The 17,535-nt window shown below is 42.5% G+C and overlaps 1 protein-coding gene across 1 annotated transcript in view; it reads left to right on the top strand.

Annotated features, from left to right (window-relative positions):
* Positions 1–17,535, top strand: part of ZNF532 (zinc finger protein 532) — a 59,798-nt gene that overhangs the window by 16,308 nt on the left and 25,955 nt on the right. Inside the window, exon 4 of the mRNA XM_089683423.1 lies at positions 15,148–15,310. Within this exon, the coding sequence (XP_089539549.1) occupies positions 15,148–15,310 (163 nt within the window). The remainder of the gene's footprint in view (positions 1–15,147; positions 15,311–17,535) is intronic.

The raw sequence follows: 17,535 nt of genomic DNA, 5'->3' as shown, positions 1-17,535 counted from the left end.
TTCCGCGGTCATGCAATGCTGTACATAAATGAAATTTATGTCCTTTTTTTCCCACAAATAGAGCTTTATTTTGGTGGTATTTGATCATCTGTGCGCTTTTTATTTTTTGCACAATAAACAAAAAAAAACACAAAAATTTTGAAAAAAACCCGATATTTTCTACTTTCGTCTATAAAAAATATATAGTAAACTCAAAGTTAGTTATAAATTTAGGCCAAAATGTATTCTGCTACATGTTTTTGGTAAAAAAAATCCCAATAAGTGTATATTGATTGCTTTGTGCGAAAGTTATAGTGTCTACAAACTATGGTATAGATGCTGTAATTTATGCCATTTTTTGCTATACAGCCATTTTGGCCACTAAATTTACTGGTACCTAGTGCGACTCATGGGAAAAAGAGCGCCAGGGACTGCTTGAACCGCTACAAAAAATTTACCAACAAGTGCTAACAGAGATCAGGCCTGATTCTGTGAACACTGCGGTTTTGTGTGTAATGTATCAAGTGACAGTTATCTACTGACACTGCACTTGCTGGGGGAGAAGGGGGGGTGTAGGGGCTAAACGCAGGTGCTGGCAGGTGTCGGGGCTGATCCCGCTAATGCTGTGTTTTTGGGGATACTATAGTAATGTGAACGCTGGTATAGTGCTGATCTGATCAAAGATATTGATCCAATGAGACACTATACTAGCAATGGAGGTTTAGCATGCAAGTGAGCGTGTTCCTGGCAATCAAGGGGTCAAATGTGATTACTGGTGTACTAGCGACAATCTGACGCTATCTGGGAGGGACGCTATCTTGGAGGGGTGCTAACTGACTCTAACACTATCGGAAATTGCCAGTGACACTAATACAGTGATCAGTAAAAATCTGTTCACTGTAATCAATGACACTGGTGCCAGGGCAGTGAAGGGGTTAACTTGGGGGGGGGAGGGGGGCGATCAAGGGGTTAAATGGGATTACTGGTGTACTAGCAGGCAAATTAGCGCTATCTGGGAGGGGTGCTAACACTATTGGAAGTCGCCAGTGGACACTAATACAGTGATCAGTAAAAATCTGTTCACTGTGATCAATGACACTGGTGACAGGGCAGTGAAGGGGTTAACTGGGGGGGTGATCAGGGGGTTAAATGTGACCTAGGTGTGTTCTAACTGTAAATGTGTAGTGTTTTACTCACTTTTTACTGTGTCTTCTGCTCTCTCTGGGACGGAATGTGCCCAGGCAGTGAAGAATGACATCATATCCTGTCCTGTGTAACTGTCAACACAGGACAGGATAGGACAGGGACCGATCATCCGATTTCAGCCGGACATCACTGGCTGAAACCGAATGATTGATTCCTCGGGGATCAAATGGTGACAGCCGCGGGTGACACCCGCCCTACTGCCTGCGAAAACCTCGGGAGCGCAGAGCACGTTTAAAAACGTGCTATTGTGCAGTCGTGCCGCCCTGCCACCATTTTAATGCAGTGGCTGGGCGGCAAGAGGTTAAAGGGGAATATACTCTCCCAAGCTTTTACTAAACTTCCTGATGTAAATCAAAATTGGTCTTAAAGGGGACAAGCCACTCAGACCAACTATCCCAGAATAAGGGATGTTACATACTGTAAGCTGTACTCTAGATATGGTCTATAAAAAAAGGGGGTAATCGATAGCAATCTAAATGCTAAAAGAACTTTTCTAAAAGGAATGTGCTCTCCCAAGTTTAGTGGAACTGTCTAATATAATCACAAATCTAATAGAGGACAGTCCACTCAGGTTGATTAACACAGAATAAGAACCATGTCCCTTGTAAACGTTGGCAATATTAACAATACTCATAACAAGTAATCTGCCTGGTTTACAATTAAAAAGTCAACATTCATGGTGGGAGTGAGTTGCCTGGTGGGGGCGCAAATGAAATTTGGGGGGGCACAGCCCACCCCAGCACCCCACTAGATCCGCCCATGCTAGCTAATAGGAGACAGCATGCACAAGTGCCCCCAAGTTGTGCTCTGTGTGTCCACAGACACATAAAGCGTAGCTTGGCCTTGCCCCCCGGTTGCTGCCTGAGCCATTGAGGAGGGAGAGAGCCGCTGCTGTGATGCACATTGCTGGCTCAAGATCAGGCTCAGGTAAGTATAAGCGGGGTTGGGGAGAAAGCTGCACTTTTTTTTTCTTTTTCACCTTAAAGAGGTGTTCCAGCCATTTTTGTGTTTGTTGAAAGTCAGCAGCTACAAAAACTGTAGCTGCTGACTTTTAAGAAACACACACTCACCTGTCCCAGGGTCCAGTGATGTGCTCACCTGAGCCCCGGCGCCGGCATCTCAACTGTGGGCACCAGGCTGTTACAGCTTGCGGCTTCACTGCCGGGTGCCTACTGCGTATGCGCGAGTTGCACTGCTCCTCCTGATTAGTCTGGCAGTCTTCTGGGACCTGTGAAGGTTCCCAGGAGACTGTGGGAGGAAGGAGGGAGCCGAACTTCTGGCTCACTTCGCCACCGTGAACTGAACCGGAAGTGGGAGCGGGTACCTGTCAAAACCAGGTACCTGCCCCCCCCCCCCCAAAAAAAAAGTTTCCATCCTGCTCCTTGGAATTTTCTTGTCATTGCAGTCAAGAAATAAACATTGATTTGACTCCATGTAAATATTATCAAATTCAAATGAAGGTTCTTGAAGTATGAAAAGCTTTACGTTGTTACAAGAAGCCGTAAAGCACAACATTTGATTGGTTGATCTCCATGGTCACTGAGAGATTCCTGTAGTAGCTATTCTAAAAATCACTGCATTTAATACAAAAATATATAAGAGCAAACTTGTAAAATTTCTTAGTCTCATCAAAATTAATAAACGCTGTAGCGCTAATTCGACACCACTTTTTTTTTTTTTTTTAGGTAATGGATGTGGTCTTGACAGAACTCTAGACATACAGTAAATCCATTTCAATGATGCAAAAACAAACTATCGAATTAGGGGAGACTTATGCAGGCCATAGATGGGTCGAAAATCGGCCAATTTTTCGGCCAAAAATAAAATCGGCCGATTTTCGGATCGTTAGTGGGCTCTTTGTTCGGCCGTTTTTTGGTATTTTGGCCGTTTTTTTTATCGGTAAAGTTGGAAAAAAAATCGGCCGATTTTGCCGATCGGCCGATTTTCGCGGCAATAATGGGCAGATCGGCCAATTTTTTACCGATAAAAAATCTGCGCATGAGCAGTGACCTGCAAGAGGAAGACAAAAAGAAGAGGAAGAAGAAGAGGAAGAAGAAGAGGATGAAGATGATGAAGAAGAAGAGGATGAAGAAGAAGAGGATGAAGATGATGAAGAAGAAGAGGATGATGATGAAGAAGAGGATGAAGATGATGAAGAGGATGATGATGATGAAGAAGAAGAGGATGATAAGGATGAAGAAGAAGAGGATGATAAGGATGAAGAAGAGGATGATAAGGATGAAGAAGAGGATGATAAGGATGAAGAAGAGGATAAGGATGAAGAAGAGGATGATGAAGAAGAAGTAGAAGAAGATGATGATGAAGAGGATGATGATGATGAAGAGGATGATGATGATGAAGAGGATGATGATGATGAAGAGGATGATGATGATGAAGAGGATGATGATGATGAAGAGGATGATGATGATGAAAAAGAGGATGATGAAGAAAAAGAGGGTGAAGAAGAGGATGATGATGATGATGAAGAAGAGGATGATGATGATGATGATGATGAAGAAGAGGATGATGATGAGGATGATAAGGATGAAGAAGAAGAAGAGGATGATAAGGATGAAGAAGAAGAGGATGATAAGGATGATGAAGAAGAAGAGGATAAGGATGAAGAAGAAGAAGAGGATGATAAGGATGAAGAAGAGGATGATGATGATGAAGAAGTAGAAGAGGATGATGATGAAGAAGAAGTAGAAGAAGAGGATGATGATGAAGAAGAAGTAGAAGAAGAGGATGATGATGAAGTAGAAGAAGAAGAGGATGATGAAGAAGAAGAGGAGGAGGATGATGAAGAAGAGGATGATGATGAAGTAGAAGAAAAAGAAGAAGAAGAGGATGATGAAGAAGAGGATGATGATGAAGAAGAAGAAGAAGAGGAGGAGGATGATGAAGAAGAGGATGATGATGAAGAAGAAGAAGAAGAGGAGGAGGATGATGAAGAAGAGGATGATGATGAAGAAGGAGAAGGATGAAAAATAAGAGGAATTCCAGTCCGGCAAAAAGTGTCCCTGCAGAGAGCTCTGCTATTTCTTTGACAGTTCTTTGACATTTACAGCGGTTGCAACATTGTATCTATTTGTTTCCGAATAAAAACATCTGTATCCTAAATGGATACAAATAGATACATTGTTGCAACCTCTGTAAATGTCAAGGAACTGTCAAAGAACTGTCAAAGAAATAGCAGAGCTCTCTGCAGGGACACTTTTTGCCGGCTGTAGACGGGATGAAAATCGGCCGATTTTTTTTTTTTTTTTTTTTTTTTTACCATTGGTGGTAACGTCGGCCGCTTGAACGACCGATTTTTCGTTTTTTAAAAGAAAAATCGGCCGTTTTTCTCCCCGTCTATGGCCTGCATTACTATTAGAGATGAGCGAATCGAACTAGGCGAACCGGAATTCGAGTCGAATTTCAGGAAATATTCGATTCGTGTCGAAACCGAAATTTTGCCTACTTCGGGTGCGCGAATCGAACATTTCCCGATCAGCCGGCAAAAGTGTCCCTGCAGTGAGCTCCGCTATTTCTGACAGTTCTCTGACAGAAGGAACACATGTTTAGCGGTTGAAACATTGTATCTATTAGTTTACATTTAGGATACAGATGTTTCAACCACTGTACATGTGAAGAAGTTGTGAGAGAACTGTCAGAAATAGAGGAACTCTGCACATACACTTTTTGCCGGCTTGGAATTATTCTTCTTTTCATCCTACTTCTTCTTCTTCTTCATCCTCAGAAGAAGAGGATGAGGATGAGGATGAAGAAGAAGAAGAAGAAGAAGAAGAAGAAGAAGAAGAAGTAGGATGAAAAGAAGAATAATTCCAAGCCGGCAAAAAGTGTATGTGCAGAGTTCCTCTATTTCTGACAGTTCTCTCACAGCTTCTTCACATGTACAGCGGTTGAAACATCTGTATCCTAAATGGAAACTAATAGATACAATTTGTATCTATTAGTTTCCATTTAGGATACAGATATTTCAACCGCTGTACATGTGAAGAAGCTGTGAGAGAACTGTCAGAAATAGAGGAACTCTGCACATACACTTTTTGCCGGCTTGGAATTATTCTTCTTTTCATTCTTCTTCTTCTTCCTCATCCTCATCCTCATCCTCATCCTCTTCTTCTGAGGATGAGGATGAAGAAGAAGAAGAAGAAGAAGTAGGATGAAAAGAAGAATAATTCCAAGCCGGCAAAAAGTGTATGTGCAGAGTTCCTCTATTCTGCAGATACACTTAGAGGAGCTCTGCAGATACACTTAGAGGAGCTCTGCACATACACTTTTTGCCGGCTTGGAATTAATCTTATTTTCATCCTACTTCTTCTTCTTCTTCTTCTTCTTCTTCATCCTCATCCTCAGAAGAAGAAGAGGATGAGGATGAGGATGAAGAAGAAGAAGAAGAAGTAGGATGAAAATAAGAATAATTCCAAACCGGAAAAAAGTGTATGTGCAGAGCTCCTCTAAGTGTATCTGCAGAGCTCCTCTAAGTGTATCTGCAGAATAGAGGAACTCTGCACATACACTTTTTGCCGGAAACCGCTGTATGGAGTGAATGTCCCAGAACTGTCAGAAATAGACTATTTATGACAGTTCTGGGACATTCACTGCATACAGCTGTTTTAACCGCTGTATGGAGGGAATGTCATGGAACTGTCAGAAATAGACTATTAATGACAGTTCTGGGACTGTCCTTCAATGCAGCGGTTGAAACATTGTATGTATTTGTTTCCATAAATGGATCCATTTATGGAAACAAATACATACAATGTTTCAACCGCTGCATGGAAGGACAGTCCCAGAACTGTCATTAATAGTCTATTTCTGACAGTTCCATGACATTCCCTCCATACAGCGGTTAAAACAGCTGTATGGAGTGAATGTCCCAGATCTATCAGAAATAGACTATTTATGACAGTTCTGGGACATTCACTGCATACAGCTGTTTTAACCGCTGTATGGAGGGAATGTCATGGAACTGTCAGAAATAGACTATTAATGACAGTTCTGGGACTGTCCTTCCATGCAGCGGTTGAAACATTGTATGTATTTGTTTCCATAAATGGATCCATTTATGGAAACAAATACATACAATGTTTCAACCGCTGTATGGAAGGACAGTCCCACAACTGTCATTAATAGTCTATTTCTGACAGTTCCATGACATTCCCTCCATACAGCGGTTAAAACAGCTGTATGGAGTGAATGTCCCAGATCTATCAGAAATAGACTATTTATGACAGTTCTGGGACATTCACTGCATACAGCTGTTTTAACCGCTGTATGGAGGGAATGTCATGGAACTGTCAGAAATAGACTATTAATGACAGTTCTGGGACTGTCCTTCCATGCAGCGGTTGAAACATTGTATGTATTTGTTTCCATAAATGGATCCATTTATGGAAACAAATACATACAATGTTTCAACCGCTGCATGGAAGGACAGTCCCAGAACTGTCATTAATAGTCTATTTCTGACAGTTCCATGACATTCCCTCCATACAGCGGTTAAAACAGCTGTATGCAGTGAATGTCCCAGATCTATCAGAAATAGACTATTTATGACAGTTCTGGGACATTCACTGCATACAGCTGTTTTAACCGCTGTATGGAGGGAATGTCATGGAACTGTCAGAAATAGACTATTAATGACAGTTCTGGGACTGTCCTTCAATGCAGCGGTTGAAACATTGTATGTATTTGTTTCCATAAATGGATCCATTTATGGAAACAAATACATACAATGTTTCAACCGCTGCATGGAAGGACAGTCCCGGAACTGTCATTAATAGTCTATTTCTGACAGTTCCATGACATTCCCTCCATACAGCGGTTAAAACAGCTGTATGCAGTGAATGTCCCAGATCTATCAGAAATAGACTATTTATGACAGTTCTGGGACATTCACTGCATACAGCTGTTTTAACCGCTGTATGGAGGGAATGTCATGGAACTGTCAGAAATAGACTATTAATGACAGTTCTGGGACTGTCCTTCCATGCAGCGGTTGAAACATTGTATGTATTTGTTTCCATAAATGGATCCATTTATGGAAACAAATACATACAATGTTTCAACCGCTGCATGGAAGGACAGTCCCAGAACTGTCATTAATAGTCTATTTCTGACAGTTCCATGACATTCCCTCCATACAGCGGTTGAAACCGCTGTATGGAGTGAATGTCCCAGAACTGTCAGAAATAGACAGAAACTGTCACAGAACTGTCCTTCTTCTCATCCTTCTCCTTCTTCTCATCCTTCTTCTCATCCTTCTTCTCATCCTTCTCCTTCTTCTCATCCTTCTCCTTCTTCTCATCCTTCTCCTTCTGCTCATCCTTCTTCTCATCCTTCTCCTTCTTCTCATCCTTCTCCTTCTCCTTCTTCTCATCCTTCTCCTTCTCCTTCTTCTCATCCTTCTCCTTCTCATCCTTCTCCTTCTCCTTCTCATCCTTCTCCTTCTTCTCATCCTTCTCCTTCTTCTCATCCTTCTCCTTCTCCTTCTTCTCATCCTTCTCCTTCTCCTTCTCATCCTTCTCCTTCTTCTCATCCTTCTCCTTCTCCTCATCCTTTTTCTTCTCATCCTTCTCCTTCTCCTTCTTCTCATCCTTCTCCTTCTTCTCATCCTTCTCCTTCTTCTCATCCTTCTCCTTCTTCTCATCCTTCTCCTTCTTCTCCTTCTTCTCATCATTCTCCTTCTTCTCATCCTTCTCCTTCTTCTCATCCTTCTCATCCTTCTTCTCATCCTTCTTCTTCTCATCCTTCTCCTTCTTCTCATCCTTCTCCTTCTCCTTCTTCTCATCCTTCTCCTTCTTCTCATCCTTCTCCTTCTTCTCATCCTTCTCCTTCTCATCCTTCTCCTTCTCCTTCTTCTCTTCCTTCTCCTTCTTCTCATCCTTCTCCTTCTTCTCATCCTTCTTCTTCTCATCCTTCTCCTCCTTCTTCTCATCCTTCTTCTCATCCTTCTTCTTCTCATCCTTCTCCTTCTTCTCATCCTTCTCCTTCTCCTTCTTCTCATCCTTCTCCTTCTTCTCATCCTTCTCCTTCTTCTCATCCTTCTCCTTCTTCTCATCCTTCTCCTTCTTCTCATCCTTCTCCTTCTCCTTCTTCTCTTCCTTCTCCTTCTTATCATCCTTCTCCTTCTTCTCATCATTCTCCTTCTTCTCATCCTTCTCCTTCTTCTCATCCTTCTTCTTCTCATCCTTTTCCTTCTTCTCATCCTTCTTCTTCTCATCCTTCTTCTTCTCATCCTTCTCCTTCTCATCCTTCTCTTTCTTCTCATCCTTCTCCTTCTCCTTCTTCTCATCCTTCTCCTTCTTCTCATCCTTCTCCTTCTCCTTCTTCTCATCCTTCTCCTTATTCTCAGCCTTCTTCTTCTCATCCTTCTCCTTCTCATCCTTCTCCTTCTCATCCTTCTCCTTCTTCTCATCCTTCTCCTTCTTCTCATCCTTCTCCTTCTCCTTCTTCTCATCCTTCTCCTTCTCCTTCTTCTCATCCTTCTCCTTCTCCTTCTTCTCATCCTTCTCCTTCTTCTCATCCTTCTCCTTCTTCTCATCCTTCTCCTTCTCCTTCTTCTCATCCTTCTCCTTCTCCTCATCCTTTTTCTTCTCATCCTTCTCCTTCTCCTTCTTCTCATCCTTCTCCTTCTTCTCATCCTTCTCCTTCTTCTCATCCTTCTCCTTCTTCTCATCCTTCTCCTTCTTCTCATCCTTCTCCTTCTCCTTCTTCTCTTCCTTCTCCTTCTTATCATCCTTCTCCTTCTTCTCATCATTCTCCTTCTTCTCATCCTTCTTCTTCTTCTCATCCTTCTTCTTCTCATCCTTTTCCTTCTTCTCATCCTTCTTCTTCTCATCCTTCTTCTTCTCATCCTTCTCCTTCTCATCCTTCTCTTTCTTCTCATCCTTCTCCTTCTCCTTCTTCTCATCCTTCTCCTTCTTCTCATCCTTCTCCTTCTTCTCATCCTTCTCCTTATTCTCAGCCTTCTTCTTCTCATCCTTCTCCTTCTCATCCTTCTCCTTCTCATCCTTCTCCTTCTTCTCATCCTTCTCCTTCTTCTCATCCTTCTCCTTCTCCTTCTTCTCATCCTTCTCCTTCTCCTTCTTCTCATCCTTCTCCTTCTCCTTCTTCTCATCCTTCTCCTTCTTCTCATCCTTCTCCTTCTTCTCATCCTTCTCCTTCTCCTTCTTCTCATCCTTCTCCTTCTCCTCATCCTTTTTCTTCTCATCCTTCTCCTTCTCCTTCTTCTCATCCTTCTCCTTCTTCTCATCCTTCTCCTTCTTCTCATCCTTCTCCTTCTTCTCATCCTTCTCCTTATTCTCAGCCTTCTTCTTCTCATCCTTCTCCTTCTCATCCTTCTCCTTCTCATCCTTCTCCTTCTTCTCATCCTTCTCCTTCTTCTCATCCTTCTCCTTCTCCTTCTTCTCATCCTTCTCCTTCTCCTTCTTCTCATCCTTCTCCTTCTCCTTCTTCTCATCCTTCTCCTTCTTCTCATCCTTCTCCTTCTTCTCATCCTTCTCCTTCTCCTTCTTCTCATCCTTCTCCTTCTCCTCATCCTTTTTCTTCTCATCCTTCTCCTTCTCCTTCTTCTCATCCTTCTCCTTCTTCTCATCCTTCTCCTTCTTCTTCTCATCCTTCTCCTTCTTCTCATCCTTCTCCCTTCTTCTCCTTCTTCTCATCCTTCTCCTTCTTCTCATCCTTCTCCTTCTTCTCATCCTTCTCCTTCTTCTCCTTCTTCTCATCATTCTCCTTCTTCTCATCCTTCTCCTTCTTCTCATCCTTCTCATCCTTCTTCTCATCCTTCTTCTTCTCATCCTTCTCCTTCTTCTCATCCTTCTCCTTCTCCTTCTTCTCATCCTTCTCCTTCTTCTCATCCCTTCTCCTTCTCATCCTTCTCCTTCTCCTTCTTCTCTTCCTTCTCCTTCTTCTCATCCTTCTCCTTCTTCTCATCCTTCTTCTTCTCATCCTTCTCCTCCTTCTTCTCATCCTTCTTCTCATCCTTCTTCTTCTCATCCTTCTCCTTCTTCTCATCCTTCTCCTTCTCCTTCTTCTCTTCCTTGTCCTTCTTATCATCCTTCTCCTTCTTCTCATCATTCTCCTTCTTCTCATCCTTCTCCTTCTTCTCATCCTTCTTCTTCTCATCCTTTTCCTTCTTCTCATCCTTCTTCTTCTCATCCTTCTTCTTCTCATCCTTCTCCTTTCTCATCCTTCTCTTTCTTCCTCATCCTTCTCCTTCTCCTTCTTCTCATCCTTCTCCTTCTTCTCATCCTTTCTCCTTCTCCTTCTTCTCATCCTTCTCCTTATTCTCAGCCTTCTTCTTATCATCCTTCTCCTTCTTCTCATCATTCTCCCTTCTTCTCATCCTTCTCCTTCTTCTCATCCTTCTCCTTCTTCTCATCCTTCTCCTTCTCCTTCTTCTCATCCTTCTCCTTCTCCTTCTTCTCATCCTTCTCCTTCTCCTTCTTCTCATCCTTCTCCTTCTTCTCATCCTTCTCTTCCTTCTCACCCTTCTCCTTCTCCTTCTTCTCATCCTTCTCCTTCTCTTCTTCTCATCCTTCTCCTTCTCCTTCTCCTTCCTCATCTCAAGGGCATTTAAATTAAAGGAATTCGCCGAATCAGCCGAATCGAATTTTCATTTCTTCGCTCATCTCTAATTACTATAGCTGGAGCACTCCAAATCTGGTGCAGCTGTCCATGGTAGCCAATCAGCTTCTAACGACTGCTTCTTCAATTAGGCTTTGACAATAAAAACCTGGAAGCTGATTGGTTTCTATGCAGGACTGCACCAGATTTTACACTCTCCAGTTTTAGCGAATCAACCCCTCACTGTGTACAGAAGAAATAGGAATGGATTTTCAGATACCTACAAAGACCAGTATCCTACAAAAACCACTGAAAGACCAAGTGCACGTTTTCTGAGAAAAAAAGGCAGTATGGCATTCCTTGGTGGATTTTCCGCATATTTGTAAAATTTAAAGGAGCACCTTTTTGATATGGAGGAGTTTTTGTTTAAAACAGGAGGCTGCTGAGTATGTCCAGGTGCTACTGGTGTCACCCAATCTGCCCCTAATCCCTCAATGTAGATAAGCATGCACCCTCATGTTCACTCATCTTTGGCTCAGGATTAAAGATGGGCATCACAACATATTCAGCATCTGAGATTGGTATATATAGAGCCACATGCAGCCAGTTTGTTTTGAGCAAGGACGTTGGTCTAGTTGAGATGCCCTTTTATAGGTGTGGGTTTTTTTTTTTTTTTGTTTAACAGTTACATTGGTCCAGCTTGGATCAAAGGAAACCTGTTTATATCATATCTGGCTGATCCCTATGTAGGCAGAGAATCACTGTAGTACCGCAAGCAGAATATTCCCATCACAGGTTTTCTGGAGTGGCTTGAAGCGAGTGGGTGCAGTTGTATCTACCAGCTGGGAACTGCTATCAACACAAGTCAAAGCATATTTCACCAGCACACCACTTCCAAATAGCATCCAAAAAGTTATTAAAGCCATCACTCTTACCCTTCTTTTTTTTTTAGTGTACTGTAATTGTATTGTCTCCCTTTATATTGTAAAGCGCTGCGCAAACTGTTGGCGCTATATGAATCCTGTATAATAATACAGCCATAAATTCCCACATATTGAGGCCAGGGAGGACCTCTTCAACAGGCATGTGATGATCACTACCCCACCTTTCCACTTGATGTGGAGGTGAGCAGAGAGGAGATGTGGAAGTGAGCAAAGAGGGGATGTGGAAGTGAGCAGGGAGGGGTTTTGAGGTACAGGGGTTAGCATAGAGTGGGGAGGAGAGGTGAGCAGAGAGGAGTTTGGGGTACAGGGGTTAGCATAAAGAGGGGTTTGGGGTACGGAGTTGAGCAGAAAGAGGTTTTGGGGTACAGAAATGAGCATAGAGAGGGATATGCAGGTGAGCAGAGAGGGGTTTGGGGTGTGGAGGTGAGCAGAACAGGGTTGGGATGCAGAGATGGGGTTTTGGGGTGTGGAGGTGAGCAGAGAGGGGGTTCTTGGTACCAAGGTGAGAAGAGAGAGGGGTTTGCAGTGCAGAGGTGAGCAGAAGAGTTCTGGGGTGCAGAGATTAGCAGAGGAATTGAGGTTCAAAGGTGGGATTGGGGTGTAGAGCTTAGCAAAGAGGGGAATGTGCAGTGTGATTTTGCAGCCAATTCATTTGATTGGACTGTAAATAGCACTAGAGTGCAGAAAAAGTAGTGCATGCACTTTTAACCACTTGTACCCCCTTCCTGCCCAGGCCAATTTTCAGGTTTCAGCGCTCTCACATTTTGAATGACAATTGCGTGGTCATACAACACTGTACCCAAACAAAATTTTTAGCCTTTTCTTGAGACAGAGCTTTCTTTTGGTGGTATTTATTTTTTGCTAAAGAAACAATTGAGTACTGTCCATGATACTTTATTTGCACTAACATACAATTTTCAACAAACTAAAAAAGACTGACATTTTTGAAAAGTTTTTTCTCAGTGTCTGTTAAAATTTTTTGTAAATAAGTAATTGTTTCTCCTTCACTGATGTGCGCTAATGAAGCTGCAGTGATGGGCACTGATATGCACACTGATAGGTGGCACTGAAGGGCATTGACAGGCATCACTGATGGGCACTGAAAGGCAGCACTCATATATGGCACTGATTGGAACTGTTAGGCAGCACTGACAGGCACTGATAGGTAATACAGGCAGCACTGAAAGGCAGCTCTGATGGGCACTGATATGTGGCATTGATGTGCACTGGTAGGCATTGATATGTCGTATTGATGGGCGCTGGTATGTGTCATTGATTGGCATGGACAGGTGGCACTGATGGGGCTACACTCATCATCAGGGCACTGATCGTCAGTGCCCTGATGATCAGTGTAGATGTTTCCTCTGAGGAATGCCAATTACCGCCTCTCCTCTTCTTACGAGCTGTCAATGGGAGGAGAGGACTACCGATCACCAGGATTTGGACACAGCTGATCATAATGACAGAGCCGACATCATCATCTCTTTACAGTGATCGATGATTTGCTGTGTCCCAGAGACACAGTGCACCACTGATCACCGCATGCCCCCGTCATATGACGTCTTGCCAGAACGAGAAAACCACCGCCCTCCTGTCATTACCTTATATGGGAGGCAGTTAAAAAATGCTCCGCACCAAAACCACATCGTACTCTGATACCATGCAACCTGGTGCCTTCAAACACGCTGCATTTACGATCTGTTTGGGGTGCCATTAACAATGCATTGGCACCTGCGTGCAAATCACAAGGGCAATGCAATCATCTGCAGTGCAGGGAAACGCACACAAACCGTACCTTTTACTGCACCGTGGTTTGGTATGACCTGGCCCTAGTCCCCAAAACGTGTTTTTTTTTTTTTTTTTTTTTTTTTTTTTTTTTTTTTCAAATCACACCACACTGAAAACATACTGCATTTGTACTATTAGAAATGAATCACACCCTTGTGAGTGTGCAACAGAGCAGCGCATTTGTGTGCGAGTCGGGTATGCACACGATTTTGCGTACATTCCCTGACATGCAGTAATGTGAACTAAACCATAACTGGGGTGCCTCAAGACTGAAAATAACTTTCAAGGGCACCCTGACTGGAAAAAGGTTGAGAAACACTGCTTTATAGCAAACCTCTACTTTGTCCATGCAGGGCAAAGCAACAGGTTTACTTTAGTCCTCCTTTCCTTTGCTTCACTCCACTTAGCCACCAGGAGAATACTCGTACATCCAGTACCTCCAGGTATTATTAGTATTTATTATTATTATACAGTATTTATATAGCGCCAAAAGGTTTGCTCAGCGCTGTACATTATAGTGGGGGACAGAACATGAGACAATACAGTAACAAAACAATACACGAGGGGTTCGAGGGCCCTATTCTTTCGAGCTTACAATCTAGGAGGGAGGGGATAGTGGTACAGGAGGAAGTGGCTGTGGGGGATGGAGTGGTGGGAGGAGTGGAGGAGATCGGCTGTTAGGTGAGGGTGGGGTAGGCCTCCCTGAAGAGATGGGTTTTCAGGGTGTGCTTAAAGGTGAGGATGGTAGGTGACAGTCTGATGGATTGGGGTAGTGAGTTCCAGAGGATGGGGGAAGTCCTGGAGAAGTCCTGCAGTCGGGCGTGGGAGGAGGAGACCAGGGAGCTAGAAAGTAGGAGGTCTTATGAGGAGAGAAGAGTATGGGTTGGGTGGTATTTGGGTATCAGGTCGGTGAGGTAGTTTGGGGCAGTATTATGAATGACTTTGTATGTCAATGTTAGTAGTTTGAATTTAATGCGTTGGGCAATCGGAAGCCAGTGGAGGGAATGACAGAGGGGGGTGGCAGAAGCGGAGCGGTTGGTAAGGTGGATGAGTCTGGCCGCTGAGTTCAGGATAGACTGAAGCGGGGATAGTCTGCAATGAGGTAGGCCAGTGAGAAGGGAGTTGCAGTAGTCGAGTCGTGAGATAATAAGGGAGTGAACGAGTAGTTTAGTAGTGTCTGGGGTTAGGAATGTACGTATTTTGGAGATGTTGCGGAGGTGGAGTCTGCATGAGTTTGCCAGCGATTGGACATGGGGTTGAAAGGACAAGTTTGAGTCTAGAGTGACACCTAGGACTTCGGCTTGCGGGGTGGGACTGATGGTGGCGTTGTTGGTCGTGATGTAGAGGGTCGGGGGGCGGGCTGGGGGGAAAATTAGGTGCTCGGTTTTGGAAAGGTATGGAGGATCATGTGACCCACTCAACGTCCCTTCGTTTGGCAGCTTTGTGACTGGTCCAGCTTCACATTGGGCAGGAAAATCTTAGCTCTGTGTATGCTCTGACTAAAAGAGGTAAACTTACACAGGGCTCATTTCCTTCCTCCCAATGGCAATGGACATGTCTATGGTTGTCCTCCAGCATCCTTTATAATAAGAACATTTGTCTAACTGGTTGGCACAATTCTCTAATGACCAATGTGCCTGCCTGTCTTTTCCAGAATAATCTACAAATGCTCAATGTGTGACACGGTGTTCACCATGCAGCCTCTGCTCTACCGGCATTTCGACCAACACCTTGAGCACCAGAAAGTGTCCGTGTTCAAGTGTCCGGACTGCTCTCTCTTGTATGCACAGAAACAGCTGATGATGGACCACATCAAGGTAAGAAGAGTCCTCTACATTGTAAATATGAGAAGATTCATTGTCCCTTTATTCCCACCAGCATCTCAGAACATCTCAGAACAGTGCTAGTCCCAGCTAACCCTTCCCGGGCAGAATCTGTCTATTCCTCCCATTATGACATTTGTACAGGATAGTATAGAAATAATGGGCACCAACCCAAAAGGAATAGTCCAAAGATGTCCAAAGATGCCTTTAGTCATTTATAATTCGAACAAATACATCCAACACATTTCACGGGCAGCAATCTCTACTTCATTAGGGTTACCAAACAGGCTGAAAACATAATGAATAAAAGAATAATAATAGTAAACAGGAATAAAAATATAAAAACCTAAAACCAAATGAGAGTATAAAACATATTTTAACAAAGTAAATGTATTTTAAACACACAAAATAGGTTTGTATCATTTTCATTATTATTATTATTATACAGGATTTATATAGCGTCAACAGTTTGCTTTACAATATAACGGGAGACAATACAGCAACAATACAGTTCAATACAAGAGGGTTAGGAGGGCCCTGCTACTCGGAGCTTACAATCTAGGAGATGTTTTATGTCTGTTTTGTAGCCCTGATAAAGGGGACATTAACCCCAAAATGCGTTGGTGGTTTCTATTTGATTGCATTGTAACTATTGTAAAGGACGCTTTCGCTTTTTCGATGGTTTGGCACCCATTATATCTATACTTTGAGGTGTTCCTGGGTACCCATCAAGGGAGATATGTTTGCTTGAGAACTGCCTTACCAAATTTAATAAGCTTGCTTGCAAGACTTCTTACATTTGAACTGCTTGAACAAGCATTGAAATTCCAGCTCCTCTGATATATACAGTAGGGCAGTAACATGACATGATTAGGCTCCAAGCAACCTAAAGTACTATTATTCATTCATCATCTCCAGGAAATCTTGTCACTCTGCTAAAATGAGACTTCTAAAAAGCTCTGTCATCTTCTGCTGTTAGATTAAGCAGGCCTTTCAGAGTGACTTTAGCCAGCCTCTTACCAGTTATTCTGTGATTGCACACTCCCTGCAGTGGAGTTATAAAAGTGGTGAGAGTAATTTTTTTCAGATAATGTGGCTCCCACTAGGTGGTTGTTTGCATTTTGTGATCCTAGCAGTGGGATCCACGATACCAGCATGTGATAGTTTGACTGACAATTACTTGGTCATGCAACACTGCACCCAGATGAATTTTATACCCTCTTTTGGACAGAGAGAACGATCTTATTTTTTTACTATATAAAGCAAAAAAGATTAAAAATATTGGGGGGGGAAAAATGTTTTCCCTACTTTCTTTTATAAAACATATTAAGGGTCCGTGCACACTAGGGGCAGAAAAAATTAAAGAACCTCTGGCAGAAAGAAGTGGCCCAAAAATGCCATTGGTGGCTCATATTACACAAGAGTTTATGGGCATTTTGCTTTTGTAAGCATTTTTTCTAGAACATTTCCCTCTGCTCATTTTTCACTATACACTTGAAAATGTGAAATGCTCCTAAACACTGCATTTAGGTGCATTCATGAGCGTTAAGCATTTTTTCTGCCCGAAAGCTGCTCTTTTCGGCTAACTCAGGGCTGCTTCTACAGGCAGAAACGAAGAAAAAAAAACGCAAAACTCCTGTATAAGCAGTATTTTTTTATGGCCAGTGTGCATGGACCCTAAAGAAGAAGTCCAGGTATGGCATTTTTTACATACTTGCATTGGTCCAATGCAACTATGTATACCGTACCTGTGAGATTCCTCTAGAAGTTGGAAATAAATGTAGCAGACACCACTACTCCAGTGAGATCCAATAGCTTCTGGGTCACATGCTGAGAAGCTGATTAGAAAAAAACGAAAAAGTGAAAATTAAACCATTTACTACTGTGATTGATTGGTTCACAGCAGGGTGGATTTGATTTAAATCAAACCGATTTAAATCACGATTTAAATCACTAGTCAGTAAGGCTTGATTTAAATCCTAGTTTTCTAGATAAAGACTAATTCTTGCTGGTATAACTTTAATATGCAAGTAGATGAAGATTTTTAGAATAACAACTTTTCATATTAGTTTTTTTATCCCCAGTTTAATAGGTTAATCATTCATATTTGGACAACTTTTCTGTTGTACTTAGGAAGGAGAAAAATAATCATTACCTTAATAATAACAATTTAAATAGATTTATTCAACTGAAACAATAACATTCCAGCATATGGTATT

The sequence above is a fragment of the Staurois parvus genome, unplaced genomic scaffold, assembly GCF_062004578.1.
Source record: "Staurois parvus isolate SC_StPar_1 unplaced genomic scaffold, SC_StPar_1.0 ptg000310l, whole genome shotgun sequence".
Classification (NCBI taxonomy): domain Eukaryota; kingdom Metazoa; phylum Chordata; class Amphibia; order Anura; family Ranidae; genus Staurois; species Staurois parvus.
This window is presented reverse-complemented; position numbering and strand designations above follow the sequence as displayed.